Here is a 15,609-nt window from a genome sequence, read left to right on the forward strand (position 1 = left end):
ATACACTGAACCCCTCAAGCGCTCCAGAGTACTCCGTAATGTCAAAGTGAAAATGTTACAAATTAATACAAATTACATAACTAAAATATAGAAATTCAATAAGTATTCACCCCCTTTGATTGGGCAAGCCTAAATTAGTTTGGAAGTAAAATGTGGCTTAAGAAATCACTTAAGTTATGTGGACTCACTCTGTGTGAGAGTGGGAGGTTGTAGATAGAGGTTGATATTATTTTTTAATGACTACCCCTTCCCCTGTCCCCATACAGTACATACAGCATCTGTAAGGTCACTCAGTCAAGTATTTCAAGCACGGATTCAACTACAAAGACCAGGGAGCTTTTCGAAAGCCTCATAATGAAGGGCAGTGATTGGTAGATGGGTAACAATAACGAATCGGACATTGAATATATCTTAGTCAAGTTAATAATTATGCTGTGGATGATGTATTAAATCACCCAAACACATCAAAGATGCAGTCATCCTTCTGAACTGAGCTGCAGGACAGGAAGGAAACTGCTTAGGAATGTCACCATGAGGCCATTGGGAATTTGAAAACAGCTCCAGAGCTTAGGGGCTGTCATGGGAGAAAACGGAGGATGGCTCAACAACATTGTATTGACCCCACAATAACCTAAATGACAGAGTGAAAAGAGGAATACAAATAATAAATATACATTCATATACAGTATATGTATGGACAAAAGGCACTAAAATAATACTGTAAAAAAAACAACTAAATCATGGCAAAGGAATACACTTTTCTGGCCTAAATGCAAAGCCTTATGTTTGGGGCAAATCCAACACATCACTGAGTAAATGCCTCCTTATCTTCAAGCTTGGTGTGGGTGTGTTTGACATTGGCAAAGACGGGGTGTTTTTCAGGATGAAAAAAAGCAGGATGGAGCTAAGCACAATCCTAGAGGAAAACCTGCTTCGGCAGAACAATAACCTACAACACAAAGCCAAATCTACCAAGAAGATAGTGAAGGTTCCTGAGTGGCCTAGTTACATTTTGAAAATACTTTCTTTAGGCACTTTGTAACCCTCAAATAACACATTTCTGTTGATTTCAGAGGCCACCTCCTTGCTGCTCTTCCAAATGTCATCATCCTGCCACACATAGGAACCCACTCCGTTGAGACGACGCAGATAATGGTGGAGAAGATGGTGACTAACGCCCTGGCAGTACTAGGAGGGAACCATCCTCCCGATGAGGTCAAGGTGTAGGTCAGAGAAGTTTCCTCTAGGTACAGATCTAGGATCAGTTTCTATTCCCCCAATCCTAACCTGAACCATTAGTGGGCAAAATGCAAAATTTAAAACCAAAATCGGCATCTAGGGGCAACTTCACCCTATTCCTCAGGAATCACCCTGGACCCTCCATGCCAGTTTTAACTAGCTGCCATGCCTTAGAGCAGGGGTGTCAAACATACGGCCCCGCACACGAGGGGGTCCAATCCGGCCCATGGGTGGTTTGAGTAGCCTCAAATATTTAGGAAACATTCATACAGTATCTTGACTGTGTCCAGCTCGCTAATAATCCCTGAAATTAGAGCTACACAGTCAGGGAACAAATTTCTAAAATGATGGATAAAGGACTATTTTTTTTCTCACATTTTGACAGCAAGGTAATACAACACTTTCAGTGCGGCCCTTCGGGGTCCTCGGGGTGCCCCCCTTCCAGCATTGGGGAACATCCCGCGCCATGTCTATTTCTATGGGCACAAGCAATGTTCATGACACAAACTGTTCACACCCCTCTTGTTGGTGGAGAGAATTTTGCAGGTTTAAATTTATTTCCTGCAATTCAACACATTTTGTCATGGGGTGCAAATAAAATGTTGCAGTTTTAAACCAAAATATTCTTGCAATTCCATACATTTTGCCATGTCTAATGTGTATACATGTGATATTTGTGTGACTAAAAGATGACCACAATATCTATGGGCTAGAAAAACAAAAAATAAAAAAAATGTTAGCTGACATGGGCTAGTTGATCTGGACATTTCTGACCAGTTATATATACATAGCTCTCTAAGGTCTGCAATCACACATGACAAGAGGAACTGATGATGCACCACACAATTTCACAATTGCACCTTGTGCATTCCACTATTACAACTTTCAAAAGTAAGTTTAAAGCCAGACTGAATTCCTTCAAAAAATAACTAATAATAATAATAATAATAATAATTGGGGGGGACCCCTCCCCGGGGGGGGACCCCTCCCCCTGCCGACCTCTCAGTTTGGGAACCATTGCTGTAGAAGACCTGCCTTAGAGGGTCCTAACTTCCACCATCACTGATCTAGCAGAATGTGGAAGGAAGGAGGACGATGGGGTAAATCTATCCAGTGGGGATGAAGGAAAGGAGAGGAGGAAAATGAGATATTTAGTATTGAGACTTAGCCACCACAATGCAGCAGTGTCACTGATCAGAGAAGTCTTCACCATCCACATTAATAAGCACCTAATCATAGCTCCGTCCTGGAAAATTCTATAGAAGTTATGACACTATAGATAATAGAATGTTGGATAGAAATGGAATATATTGCTTCTGAATGGTGAATATGTCTTCTCAGACAGTACATGGAAATGTACTGTAACTTATATCACTTCATATTGACTGTTGATTTAACTCATTATAACCACTGATTATAAAGTTTTAGAGCATTATGCACACTGTATTTCTAACTGCAAAATAAACAACTTGACACACCTGGTTTTTTTTGTGTATTAATGCGTCACAAATATATACATCAAATGTTATAAATATTTAGTAAATCTGAAGCTATCACGTTCTGACCTTTATTTCCTTTGTTTTGTCATTATTTAGTATGGTCAGGGCGTGAGTTGGGGTGGGCAGTCTGTTTGTTTTTTTATGATTTGGGTTTTTCTATGTTTCGGCCTCGTATGGTTCTCAATCAGAAGCAGGTGTCTTTAGTTGTCTCTGATTGAGAATCATACTTAGGTAGCCTGGGTTTCACTGTGTGTTTGTTCCTGTCTCTGTGTTTGCACCAGATAGGGCTGTTTTGGTTTTTTCACAAGTCTTGTTTTGTTAGTTTATTCATGTATAGTGTCTATATTAAAGAACCATGAATAACCACCACGCTGCGTTTTGGTCCGCCTCTCCTTCACCACAAGAAAAGCGTTACAGAAGCAAAGTTATAAGATATTTAGTAGTCCAATGTAATCCATCCCTACAGCACTTTAAGAGAAGAAACTGCGTCCTCCGGTGGAGAGGAGAGGGAAGCTATGGAAAGGATGGGGGCGGTGATGTCATGATGGTTAACTTTACCCAATCCTTCGGCCCCGGTCCCGCACCAGTCAGCGGGGAACAACACAGTTTTTTTATGTGACAGAAGAAAGCAGTAACTACTCCGGCAGAAGTACGGGCAAACGGCTTTGTATGAAGAAGCGTAACTTTACGCACAGGCAGCAGACAGTGGATCAAACTGAACCCACAGACGTAGTAGTCTACAACCCACACAGAACCCAGTGGGGAACCCAGTGGGGTTCTGAAGAATAAGAAAATGAATCGGAGTTTAAGTAAATCGCAGTCTTCTTTGCAGTATCGTGCGACAGTGGAAGTGAAAAGCAAAGTAAGTAGCCGCGCGGGAGTTGGGCATCCTGTTTTATGGGCTGACTATTGTTCCATTTGGAGAGGATGCTGTCTAGCTGCGCAATGTGCTCCCGATAAATGGAAGAATAACGGTCCTTGACTAAAATTATATATAGTCCTACAACCAATATGTCACCCTAGTGTAGGCTACTGTTATTTCAAAAAATACGTTTATGCTTTTATGGTATGAAATAATCTGTTTACCACCAATGTGGTGGTCCATTCACCCATTAATTTCTAGTTTTACCTGTCATAACATTATATTTTAGATTCTAAGTAATGTGTTATTACCTGCATATGTAATAGCCAATATTATGGCTATAAGCTAGATAGATTTTCTGCTCACAATTCTTGGCTGATCTACAGGTACATGTATATTTTGCTCCATATCATAGTTTAGTCCAGTAGCCTAATACATTGCTGACACTCAATATCAAAAACGCATTCATCAATGAATTGATTTGATTTGTCTAATAAGTATGGAAAGGACAACTTTTCTTTATCGATCAAAGTTTCTCCGAAACATTCTGTCTTTAGTATGGAGCAGAGTTCAGAAGGTTTTCTCTTAACCGTTCCAACCCCGGGGAGTTCCAAGATTTCTACAAGCTCATCCTGCGCCTGCACCGTCTAACCAGCAGTGACGTCATCATTGGCTATGCAGATATCCAGGGAGAGCTACTACCCATCAATAACGATGGCAACTTCTGCAAGGCCGTGTCCACTGCTCCTACCTTACTGCGGATCTTCATACAGAGACAAGGTATACACCCAGAACAGACCAGACCAGCCAGTTGTTTTACTCTGAAGCCCTAAACACAACTAGCTGTAATTATGCAAGACTAAGCCAGTTATTATGGTTGTCTGTCATTAAAAAGGTAATAAAAACCAGGTAACATCGATAGGCTTCAATAACACTGAGATAACATATCATCCAAAGCTGAGACTGGAATTCAAATATCCTTCTTTGCAAGCCTTCGTCATAAGGGATTTATCAGAGTTTGCATCAGGGAAGTTGTTTATGTGTGTCTCCACCAGCAGCAGAAGGGGAAGTAATTTAGTTGTCCAGGGTTGATGTTTATTTTCATGTAATTGCTGTGCGCTGCTATTTTCGTATGTTTGTTTACATAGTGGACTATCTACATTTGTTTCCCTTGTTTATGTACCCTCAGGAACTCCTGTTTATATAGTTTGTAGAGAATCAGAACATGTTCTGCAGCAATCCTTTCTGATGTTGACAGTATGATTTATGCCCTGGTTGTTGTGCTAAGTCAGAAGTTGTTTCTTGCCCACATTGACCCACACAGTAAAACAAACAATGCATCAGTTTAGTTGCATTGTAGCCCTTAGGGGAATTAGACTAGTTAGTACATTTGACAAGTTTTGCTTTTCAAGACGTGTACTAACAGATTTCCTTTTCACAGAGGAAGTAGACGACAATACCTTCTGCCCCAATGCCACTGTGACGCGCCGGAGGAAGGTGCCAGCGATCCCCCTGCCACGCGGCGACGTGAACCGCAAAAGGCCCACGGTCCACATCAGCAGGCCGCAGGACTTCCGTCCCATCTCGTCCATCATTGACACAGATTTCCTGCCCGCATCTCAGCGCCGGGTGCGCCTTTACCGCCAGGGCTCAGAGAGGCCCCTGGGGTTCTATATCCGGGATGGGACCACTGTGAGGGTGACTCCCCACGGCCTGGAGAAGGTACCTGGGATCTTCATCTCACGGCTGGTCCCTGGAGGCCTGGCTGAGAGCACAGGGCTGCTGGCCATTAACGACCAGGTGCTTGAGGTGAATGGGATTGAGGTGATGGGCAAGGTGTTAGACCAGGTCACAGACATGATGATCGCAAACAGTCACAATCTTATCATCACGGTGAAGCCGGTGAACCAGCGTAATAACATAGTGCGTACCGGCAGCTGGATGTCGGGGATAAACTCAGGCAGTGTCAGCTCTTTAGACTACCAGAGTTACCACAGCACGCCCATCTGTCAGAGTTACCACAGCATGCCCATCTGTGTGGGAGCCTACAGTTTCACTGATGACGAGCTGCAGAGCGACGAGGACTTGGACATTGTGATTGAGAGAAGACTCAGAAACTCATCCCGTCGCTCCAGTGCCTCCACCTCCACAGCCTCCCGTTCCCAGGCTTGGTCCCAGCCCCAGCAGAGTCCTAGGCCTTCTCCTAGGCCATCCACCCGACGCCCCTCCCCGTCGACCTTACTCTGTCATCTCCTCAACCTCCTATCACTCACAGCCCAGCCTCACTAACCTGAACCTCAGACTGAACCGAGACCTGACCCTGCAGCAGCACTACGGCAGCAGCCCAGCCATCAGGGAGATGAATGGAGGTGTGTTTAACCACAGCAGCCTGCTCACCCTGAGGACAGAGCTACGACGCAGCCTGGTGCTACAGAGGGGAGGGGTGGAGGAGGACGGAATGGTCATCACCTTGTGATTCTACAGTCAGATTCTAGAACACTACAAACCACAGGGAAGGGAGGATGGCACATAAAAATGGCCAGAATTAAGTGAATGGTATGGTATAAAACACGTGTTTGATTAAACCACATGTTTGATGTATTTGATACCATTCCACTCATTCTGCTCCAGCCATTACAACTAGCCTGTCCTCCCTAATTAAGGTCCAACCGACCTCCTGTGCTACAAACACTGCCAGACTTTGTTATAACTTTTCAATGCTTGAGACGGAGGAGACATTTCTTATTGGCTGGGTCCCAAATGGCACCCCATTTCCTATATAGCGCACTGCTTTGAGCTGGACCCTGGTCACAAGTAGTGCACTATAAAGGGAATAGGGTGTTGATGATACATTGTGAATTCAGGGATCTGACCTTTTGAACCCACTTAAATGTTGTCCCTCTCAGCATCAGTCTCTCAGCACATTTGAAACCACAAAGCGGAGCTCCTAAGTATTTAATATGGAAATAGTCATGAAACACCATTATGTATTATTAGTAAATCCAGTTCTGGCACTTGTTGTTATACTGTGAATGTGCATGTCCTTTACATGTACTGCTGATGCATTGTGTAGAGAGAATGTATTATCAAAGCTACAGCACTGTTGTGGTTTTATTATATCTCACAAGTGGCACAGCGCTCTAAGTCACTGCATCTCAGCGCTAGAGGCGTCACTACAGACCCTGGTTTGATTCCAGACTGTATCACAACCGGCCGTGATTGGGAGTCCCATAGGGCGGCGCACAATTGGCCCGTCATTGTAAATAAGAATTTGTTCTTAACTAACTTGCCTAGTTAAATAAAGGTTAAATAAATATGTCTAATGCCATATATGAGGAATAAATCCTTAACTATCCCCTTAACAAAATATCAAGCCATTACGTGTGTCCTAAATGTCATTATGAACTGTGTCATTATGAACTGTGACATTATGAATTGTGTCATTATGAACTGTGTCATTATGAACTGTGTCATTATGAATTGTGTCATTATGAACTGTGTCATTATGAACTGTGTCATTATGAATTGTGTCATTATGAACTGTGTCATTATGAACTGTGTGAGCCACTGGCATTTGTATCTGTGAGTTTTCATCCTTTCTGTCCACAGACTTTGATTAAAGAGCATGTGGGCTAAATATCAACCACAGTTTCAGTTATTTGTGATTTGCTTACAGTAGGCCCGTAGGTTTAACTCAAAGATGAAACAAAACAGTCTCCCTGACCCACTTCAACAATACAGATGTAGACCATGCTTGCTGATAAGTTATCAAAAATATTGTTCAAGTACCTAATGCTTGACCCTGTCTTGAGCTCACATCTGACCTGGTATGATATTTGTTGTCATAATGTTCTGCTTATGGGAAAATGACATTGACCAGAAATACTTAGAGCTGCAGAAATCTCTCATTGAACCAGGCAAATGTGTCCATTTGCATTCTAGAATTCTATATGTATTCCATTAAAATTCCTATTGTATTCTATATTCAATATGAAGATATGCCATGTTTACCTATTGTGTGATTTCACAGGGTGCCCCAAGCTGCAACAGGTATGATCTGAATTGATGTGTGTGATACACCTGGTGGCAACAGGTGTGGTCCCCAGTGGTGATCAAGGTCAACTCAATTGTTCTACTGTGCTCAAAATGGTCCAGGGTAAGAATTAGAGACACACTCATTTGATTGGAGGGTCATGACCATGCAATATGTTAATGAGCAAACGTCACTTCCTCACTTCCTGTGCGCCATGTTTCCTATCAATAGTTGGATGATGCTCTACAACAGAACAAACAAAAGAAATGGTTGATTAAAAATAGAGGAAATTCTGCCATTATTGGTATTATAGGCGAAGAAAACGATTTGATAAGTGCATGCCGAGTATTTCATGGTATATTTTTCATAGCCGTGTGGTGCGCGCGCCTAAGCTCTTCTCCACTCGGATTGGTGAAAACAGACTCACGAGCACGCACTCTGTCGAGAGCTTTCTCTTCGACTGCCAGGTCGTGTAAGGTACACTTTCCCAAATGTATCTTCACTATATATCTGCATGATTAACATTGTGTCCAAAACGTTGTTGCAATTCACCAAATATTTAAATCCTGCCGCCAAATGTGTATGAGTGGTGAAGTTACCTCAGTGACCTGTCTGTGTGTGCATGCAAATTAGGCAAAATGCGATGCTAGCATCAGTCATCCAGCTAGCTAACAACTGTTTTAGCTGGCTTGCGCAGATGCAGTATTATTATGCATCCTGATTATTTATCAGTGGTTTATTATTTCTCTGCTCATTCTTCGTAGTTATTTGCCAGCCAGTAACATCCAACTGTCAGTGTGCCATTCACAAAATTATGTAACTTCTCTTAACTGCAGTTTTTCGCAGCAGACGAAGTGACCAAATGATCAGTTTTACTACTTGGCTGGTCATTTTGGCTGGCATTGCGTTCATGTAGCCAGTAACGAAAACCGAGGAACGTACCATTTACGCCAACAATGACTAATGACAAAGTTGTTATCATTTTATATATAACTATGTATGGGATTCAGAGGCAACCGCTTGCTTGGCCTACTAATCAAGAGGCACCTCCACTAAATGCTGCCTTGTATCACTGACACTGAAGTGGTTATTGTTTACAGTATATACAAAAAAAGCTGATTTAAAATGTATTGTTTTTATTTCTAGGCCTACATCTGGCTTGTGAAATGACCCTTTTATTTACTGCTGTGTTTTGCTCGTGCAGGGAAAGATGTACCAACTACCTGTGGAGAAACTGGACAAAATCAGACAATCAAGGAAGAGAGTCAAAGATATTCTATGTGACATTGGACTTGACAACTGCAAAAAGTTGTTGGATGTAAGTTCTGTTTGTACACTACAAATGTTCAAGCACAGATATTAGTGGGACCTTGTTCACTGTGGCTACTCTTAATAGAATATTGATAGATTCATTTTTGGATTAACCCTATCTTGGTCTATTTTGTTTTCCAGGATCTTAAATGCTTTGATGCAGGAGACGACTGTTTTGAGAACACAGACTGGGAGGATCTAACGGACGGTTACCATGGCAAAAGGAGAAAAAGGGTACGCTCATCATTGTGGACGACAAGTCATTTATTATTCTGTCATAATAGCTGTTGCAATACTGTAATATGTCTTAACTTTATATTTTAAATGTAACATTCATATTTAAATCACATGCTAACTTCATCATTATTATTTAAATCACTCAGTGGCCATATCGCAGGGAGATGCTATGCTGTGCCCTGTGCTGGTTCTCTACCCGGTCATGGTACACCTTCAGAGGACACGTACAGCGCTGTCACGAGGAGGAGGAGGACATCAGCGCCCTGTCCTCCTGCCCCAACTGTTCCTTCATCAGCCAGCCTGATGTCACCAATCAACACATCAAGCTGTTCCACGGGGGCTCGGCCAAAACCACCAGTGCCTCATGTACTTTAACCTCCACCACGTCCCATACTACCATCCATTCAGTCTCCACCACTGACGTAGGAGACAAATACTCGTGTCGAGGCTGTGGGTTCCACGACTCGCTGTTCTATGTCATGAGAAAACACGTCCTGGTGAACCACTACGGATCGTTGTTGAACCGTTACTATGGTCACCGGAACGAAGCGGAACAGACAGTGGGCGGGGTCAAATTGTCTACATTCTTCTGCAGGATGTGTAACATGCCGGCGGAGACGTCAGAGCACCTGCTCTACCACATTCTGAGCTCAGACAAACACAAGGAACTGCACGAGCACATCAGGCCCTTCATCGTCGAACACGTCAACACCAACCTCAAAACTAGCATAAGGAACGGCCCGCAGCAGAAGCTTCCGAACCTGGCTCCCAGGGCTGTCCAAAAAGTAGTCTCTCTGGTCTCCAAGAACAGTAACCAACAACAACCCAACGGAAGGTCCATATCAAAAAACCCTTCCACTGGTACTATGCTTCTGGCTGCTCCAAGTAACACAACGGCCCTTGTGTGTGGTCCAAACCAGAGGCACATGTTCCTCGCCACACAGGGTGCAGCAGGAAACGGCCTAGTACTCACTCAGCGGGCAGTTACTTCTCTTCAGAACCGTGCTGCCTTGCCCACCTCCACACTCGTCAAAGCTGGTCCCATCAGAATGATGCTGCCCAACACCCAGCAGAATGCCACCAAACCGTTACCAATAACAATTAGAGTTCCCCAACAACAACAACAGCCCCGACAGGTCCTACTTCCACCTGGTGTCCAAATCAATGTCCAAAACAAGATGGGTGGTGGTTCCCAGCCCTTTATGTTGACCCAGTCTGGTCCCAGAGGAGCCGTCATGTCCTCCCAGTCTGTCCGTCTGGTCCCTACTGGCAACAAGGTAAACGGCATGCCAACCTACACACTGGAAACTGTTCAGGTTGCCATGCCAGTCCAGTCTGCTGGGGTCACCCAAATTGTCAATAAAGGTGTGCTTGTGACGCAGAACATGACCACTCTACAACAGCAGAACAAGCCGTCGACTATAATCGTCATGGGAAACGGTACGGTGTCCAATCAAGCGGCTGGCACGGCCGTGATGAACCTGACACAAGGTGACAACGGCACTGAGAAACCCAAAGAGTTGGCTGTGCAGACACAATTTCTGAAGAAGATGGAGAATAACACAGTGAAATGCACAAGATGTAAAACGTTATTGTCGGAGAAGGGTATTTTTCAACATTTGTTGCATGGTCTGCAGTGTTTGCTCTGCCCATTGGTGTTCTATTCCATCCAGCAAGTCATGGTACACATGGGTAAGGAACACAAGCTCTCAGACAAAGCCAACTGTGACGTCCTCAAAGAGAAATATCGTCTGGGAATCAATCCCCAGGGGGCCTTTTGTTTCCTTTTTTGACATGAGCGCAACTGTCCCTAAAGACCTGCTTGCAGACAAGGAGCTAAATGTGGTTCTGGTCACATCGACTAAAGACCGGATCTATCTGAAGCTGAGACGAGAGTCCATCAAGTCAGCATATCAAAACCTAGCAAAAGACGGTTGTCCCTTCTGTCCAGAGAAGCCTCAGAACGGGGAGGATTACGAGCTCCATCTGAAGACAAAGCACCACATTGTACCCACTATACATGCCATACTGAAGGCCCCAGCATTCAAGTGTGTATACTGCCTGGGGGTGTACACAGACAAGTCCACTTCCAAAACCATCTCCATACACGTCCAGCGCTGCAGGTGTGCCCCCAAGGCAGCCAAGGATGCAGAGAGATTGATCAACCCTGATCCAAATGCCCAGACAATCAACGGTGGCGTGCCGGCCGCTGCCCTGGATCAGAGCAGACCGAGTAGGTCTAGGGAAGCGACAGGGGGCGCCACCCAGCAGCAGGTGGGGCACAAATCCAAACCTGGTGCTTTTACATTTGACCCCACTGTGTCCCTGGTGCTGGATCCCACAGGAATTGAGATGCTTCCCTTCCAGGATAGAAAGGAGTTCCTCACCAGATACTTCCACCAGAGGCCCTACCTGTCGAGGAAAGAGATGGAGGCCCTGGCGGGCCGTCTGTGGTTCCAGAGGACTGATGTGGCGTCTCTGTTTGGGGCGAAGCGCAGCCGGTGTATGAAAGCGCTCCGACAGAAGAAGACTAAGGTTCTGATGGGGTTTAACTGGACTGAGCTGAGCAAGCTGAAGCACGACCTTGTTGTTCCAGAGATTGAACCTGAAAAGAAAGCTGAACCAGGGAACGTAAATGTCTAACTCACTGTATGCACAGTCATTCTGCAGACAGAATACATTCAAAGTGAGTCCGTGTGCAAAAAAACTAACAAACAAGGAAATATATGAACCAAATTGCAAGCTGTGTTTATCTAGAAGATATATTTAGGATGTATAGAAAGAAACGGTGATAGCCCTTGTCATTATTTTCTTATTATAAAAAGGGAATTTTAAAAGGAAACGATGTCATCGAGACAACATTTAAAGACGAGAAAGAGTCATGAGAATTAGATGTCCCTTTTGAGGTCATGGGGGGAAAAAAGTCTGATTTAGTATTTTGTCAATTAACACTTGAGTTTATACATGGACAAAAAAAACAGTGTGGACCAATTTGTTTTTGTACAATTGTAAAGTGTTTAGTAGAATTGAAATGTGTGTAGATATTTTATAAGATCTGTTAATATACCCAAGAACTTGTGGACACATACACTATTTATTTGGAATCTCATGTCATTGATAACTATATGTACAGTATAACTTCACAGCCTGGGCAGCTTGTAAACACGCACTATTTGGCTCAAAACTAAAGCAGTTTATTAGCATAATATGCTGTAGTATATAATAAAGTGACATTCAAGATGCATAGTACAAGTGCCTCGGTTCTCCTATAGAAGTTTTCATGGTGTGCTAAATTAAAGGATGTGTTTTTCCTTCTTTTCTAGAGATGACCTCATTGATCTGTGTTTTTGTTTTGCACATAAATTACCATATTTCTTAAAAATGTTAGTTTGTTTCTTTATTGGGTTTGGCATGTGGATTAAAATGAAATAAATATAGTATGTCCTGGCTTGAAATACACCCAACAAGTCTACTAGTAGATTTATAAAAATTGTATTAACAATTTGAATTAATATTATCTAACCTTATCTGTGGTATCATCGATTGTGAATTTATTTCTAGCATACATTGGGTGTACAGGCATTTTACTGCAGTAGAGTTACAAGATATTTTGAACGATAGTGTCCCAGGCTGCTGGCCTGGAGTAGGTTTAGATCGGGCTAAAGTAGTGGAGTAGTGGAGAGGTTTTAATGGGTGCAGGGTTAGTTGGTAGGGTAATTGTTTCACAAAGTGTATTGAATACATACTACAGAATAGTAGGCAGATACACAGCCAATACAGTAGGTGGCGGCCTACACCTATTACATTTGTTTGCCACAATACCAAAAAAGAAGTCGCTTTGACAACGATTGCTTCTGCCTTAACCCATTCCTCAGACAGACATTACTAGTTGTGCAGAGTGATGTTTATATACATGCTAGCTAGGTAGCTGGTGTGCGACCGAAGGAAATCACTAGCATTTTTTTAACAGTTTGAGTAACATATGAATTATGTTTGGAATTAATACATACTCAAGAGTAAAACAATGTCTAGTTCTTCAGCATTACGCGAGCAGTTGTATGGCTATGATGAAACGGAGCAGCGGCAGTGTCGAACTTGATCCTCAGCATCGAGTCCATCATTTGAACTGCGAGCGCCGTTCGGTCTCATCAGTTTATCATGACAGAAGAGATTTTCACACTTCTTCTAAGTGTGCTGGTAAAAACCTATTGAGGAAGTTTGTCAACAAAACAAAGTAAGAGAACGTTATGGTTTGACGTTTTGGTAGCAAGCCCTGAGTTGTCTGATTTGATTCATCATGTCTTGCTAGCCTGTTTAGTCTGAGGCGGCATGTCAAATCTTTGTCACGCCAAGCATGTTTGGCTTGACAATAAGTTGTTAGCATGAGCACAAACGGATCAGGTACCAGGCTCCTCTTCTGCTATGACTTGAGTAACGTTTTCTTCATTGCATGTCTTCAACAGAAAGAAGCTCTGGTATGAAACACCGCCCCAGGTTGGTACACTGTCTCACGTCATGATTTAGATTGTAATTATGCTTATTCTCAGCCTGGTCCCTGATCTGTTGTCATTGGCATAACAATTCCATAGGAGTTGTCAAGACAGTAGAAACAGATGGGCACTCAGGCTTGCTGTATCCGGTTTCACATTTTAACCTTTGTGTAATTCTGACAGGGGCCACCGTCCAGTCAGCACAGTGCTCTGAAGCCACCTAAGAAACGAAGCCAAGAGGACAACATGCGCACCAGAGTCCTCAACTCCATCCTGTACAAGGCCATCACTGATCTACTGAGCTCCCCTGAAGTCAACTATGAGGTCTACAACTACAGTGTGGACATCTCAAGGGTAGGAATAACCTCGCCGGAGTGCCGGTGTGTTTGTGCAATCACGCCAACTCCCTGTCACTCACTGTCATGTTTGGCTGGACAATGACAGCATTGAGCACTTGCCGATCTGGGACTAGGCTAGGAAGTACTTCAGCTTGGACTGAAATATTCAATGACATTTTGGTAATGTAAGGTAGCTGCATAAAATTGGTGCTAGTATTGTGTACATTCTATCCCCCTCAGCACTGCCTGGACGGCGCCAAAATGCAAAGTCCTTCCGTTTGAGTTTTTATAATATTGCGTGTGTGTCACATCAGGTGTCACTGCCTGCAGACTTCTCTAGTTGCCGGGTCTATTGGAAAACCAGTGGTGTGTCAGAGAAGGATGACCAGATTCAGCAAGCACTGGACAAGAGCAGCCCTCGTATAAGGTAAGCACTCTCTCAGGAAAATAGCAGCACTCTTCTCTTTCTGTGGTGATTGTTTCTAGCCTGGTTCCAGATCCATGTGTTCTTGCCAACGGTCCATGTCAAGGAGTTGGCAGGGTAGCACACAGAGACTGACACTCGGGCTAGGTTGTTTCAGGATGATGTTAGAGAGAACCCCCGTGCTGTTCTGTTGTTAACAGGTACCTCATTATGGCTCATCAAACCCTTGGTGGTGTCCCTCCTTTGGTTTTCATAAAGGATAAACAGTACGCAGCCATGTCTGAGGTAATTGGCATTTCATATTCATTAGAACACAAACAAATATTCAACATTTTATGACAGACTGTGCTGATGGACTTTGTGCTTGTGGACTGTGCTGTTAGGTTGAAAACCTACTCAAGATGGCTGACTTTGGTCCTGAAGATGGTCTGGGGTGAGAGTCTGACTGGGGCTCAAATAGTAAATACAGTCAAGTGAATTTTTGAAGTTGACTTAATACATCTCATTTCTTACAGAGAACAAGTACATGTAGTGGAATCAGGACAGCCCACCACATCTAAAAAACCTGTGCTGTTCGGGGTTGACCACGACGCGCTCAACAAACAGATCCTGGACTACAAACTGAGGGTCAAAGACACTACCTCAAACACCCTGGCACCAGAGCTCACAATGCAGCAGCTGGAGGTGCTGGCAGAGTACAGGAAGCAGAAGATAATGGAGAAGAAGAAGAAGTCTAAACGGCCCGTTGATGATGACATCACTCCTAAGGAGTACCTTCTGTCCAGGGACAGCCAGGGTCAGGAGAGGGAGGAGGAGGACGGCCGGGCATTCAGCCAGGAAGACGACCAGGTCCGAGAACTCATGGCTGAGGAGAGCAGGAAGTCCTAGATCCTTAGTTGAAAAGGTGAAATATCAGTGACGAAACATCACAACTTGTCGGTTATCATCTCCATCACAGACCTTCCTATTCGGAAGTCCAACTTGGGAGAGTCGTTCCAAGTGGTTTGTTTCGCCGTCGGAACCTTGTATTTCTCACTTCCGAGGAGCATTGGAAGGCAACATGAATGACCAGGGTTCTGGAGATCCCCTCTCCTTACATGTGTGTGTTTTGGTAGTTTTGCACCAGAGATCAGACATGGGTGAATTGTTCATGTCAATAAACACTTTCAAGTTATT

The 15,609-nt window shown here is 43.7% G+C and overlaps 1 protein-coding gene, 1 long non-coding RNA gene and 2 pseudogenes across 3 annotated transcripts; all 4 read left to right on the top strand.

Moving 5' to 3' along the window:
• Positions 1–12: 12 nt before the first annotated feature.
• LOC135534143 (uncharacterized) lies at positions 13–2,717 on the top strand. Its single transcript, XR_010454642.1, has 2 exons — positions 13–988; positions 1,074–2,717. It is a non-coding gene; the product is annotated as an uncharacterized LOC135534143 (long non-coding RNA).
• Positions 2,718–3,341: 624 nt separating this feature from the next.
• LOC135534141 (partitioning defective 6 homolog gamma-like) lies at positions 3,342–7,243 on the top strand (annotated as a pseudogene).
• A 580-nt stretch (positions 7,244–7,823) lies between these two features.
• On the top strand, positions 7,824–12,563 carry LOC135534140 (activity-dependent neuroprotective protein 2a-like; annotated as a pseudogene).
• A 474-nt stretch (positions 12,564–13,037) lies between these two features.
• Positions 13,038–15,607, top strand: rbfa (ribosome binding factor A). Of its 2 annotated transcripts, XM_064961264.1 has the most exons (7): positions 13,039–13,415; positions 13,645–13,675; positions 13,855–14,025; positions 14,324–14,436; positions 14,634–14,718; positions 14,817–14,866; positions 14,949–15,607. In XM_064961264.1, the coding sequence occupies exons 1-7, from the start codon at positions 13,171–13,173 to the stop codon at positions 15,319–15,321; spliced, it is 1,068 nt and encodes a 355-aa protein (XP_064817336.1). In that variant the 5' UTR covers positions 13,039–13,170; the 3' UTR covers positions 15,322–15,607. The 2 variants fall into 2 exon arrangements, with proteins under 2 accessions (XP_064817337.1, XP_064817336.1); XM_064961265.1 differs by lacking the exons at positions 14,634–14,718; positions 14,817–14,866 and having other exon boundaries at positions 13,038–13,415.
• The last annotated feature ends 2 nt before the right edge of the window (positions 15,608–15,609 follow it).

Source organism: Oncorhynchus masou, unplaced genomic scaffold (genome assembly GCF_036934945.1).
Source record: "Oncorhynchus masou masou isolate Uvic2021 unplaced genomic scaffold, UVic_Omas_1.1 unplaced_scaffold_3066, whole genome shotgun sequence".
Taxonomy (NCBI): Eukaryota; Metazoa; Chordata; class Actinopteri; order Salmoniformes; family Salmonidae; genus Oncorhynchus; species Oncorhynchus masou.

Excerpts from the sequence above, each read along its gene's own strand:
- rbfa (XM_064961264.1), top strand. The coding sequence starts at position 13,171 with ATGTTTGGAATTAATACATACTCAAGAGTAAAACAATGTCTAGTTCTT. Across the intron at positions 14,026-14,323 it reads ACAGTGTGGACATCTCAAGG|GTGTCACTGCCTGCAGACTT; the intron begins GTAGGAATAACC and ends GTGTCACATCAG. Across the intron at positions 14,437-14,633 it reads AAGAGCAGCCCTCGTATAAG|GTACCTCATTATGGCTCATC; the intron begins GTAAGCACTCTC and ends TGTTGTTAACAG.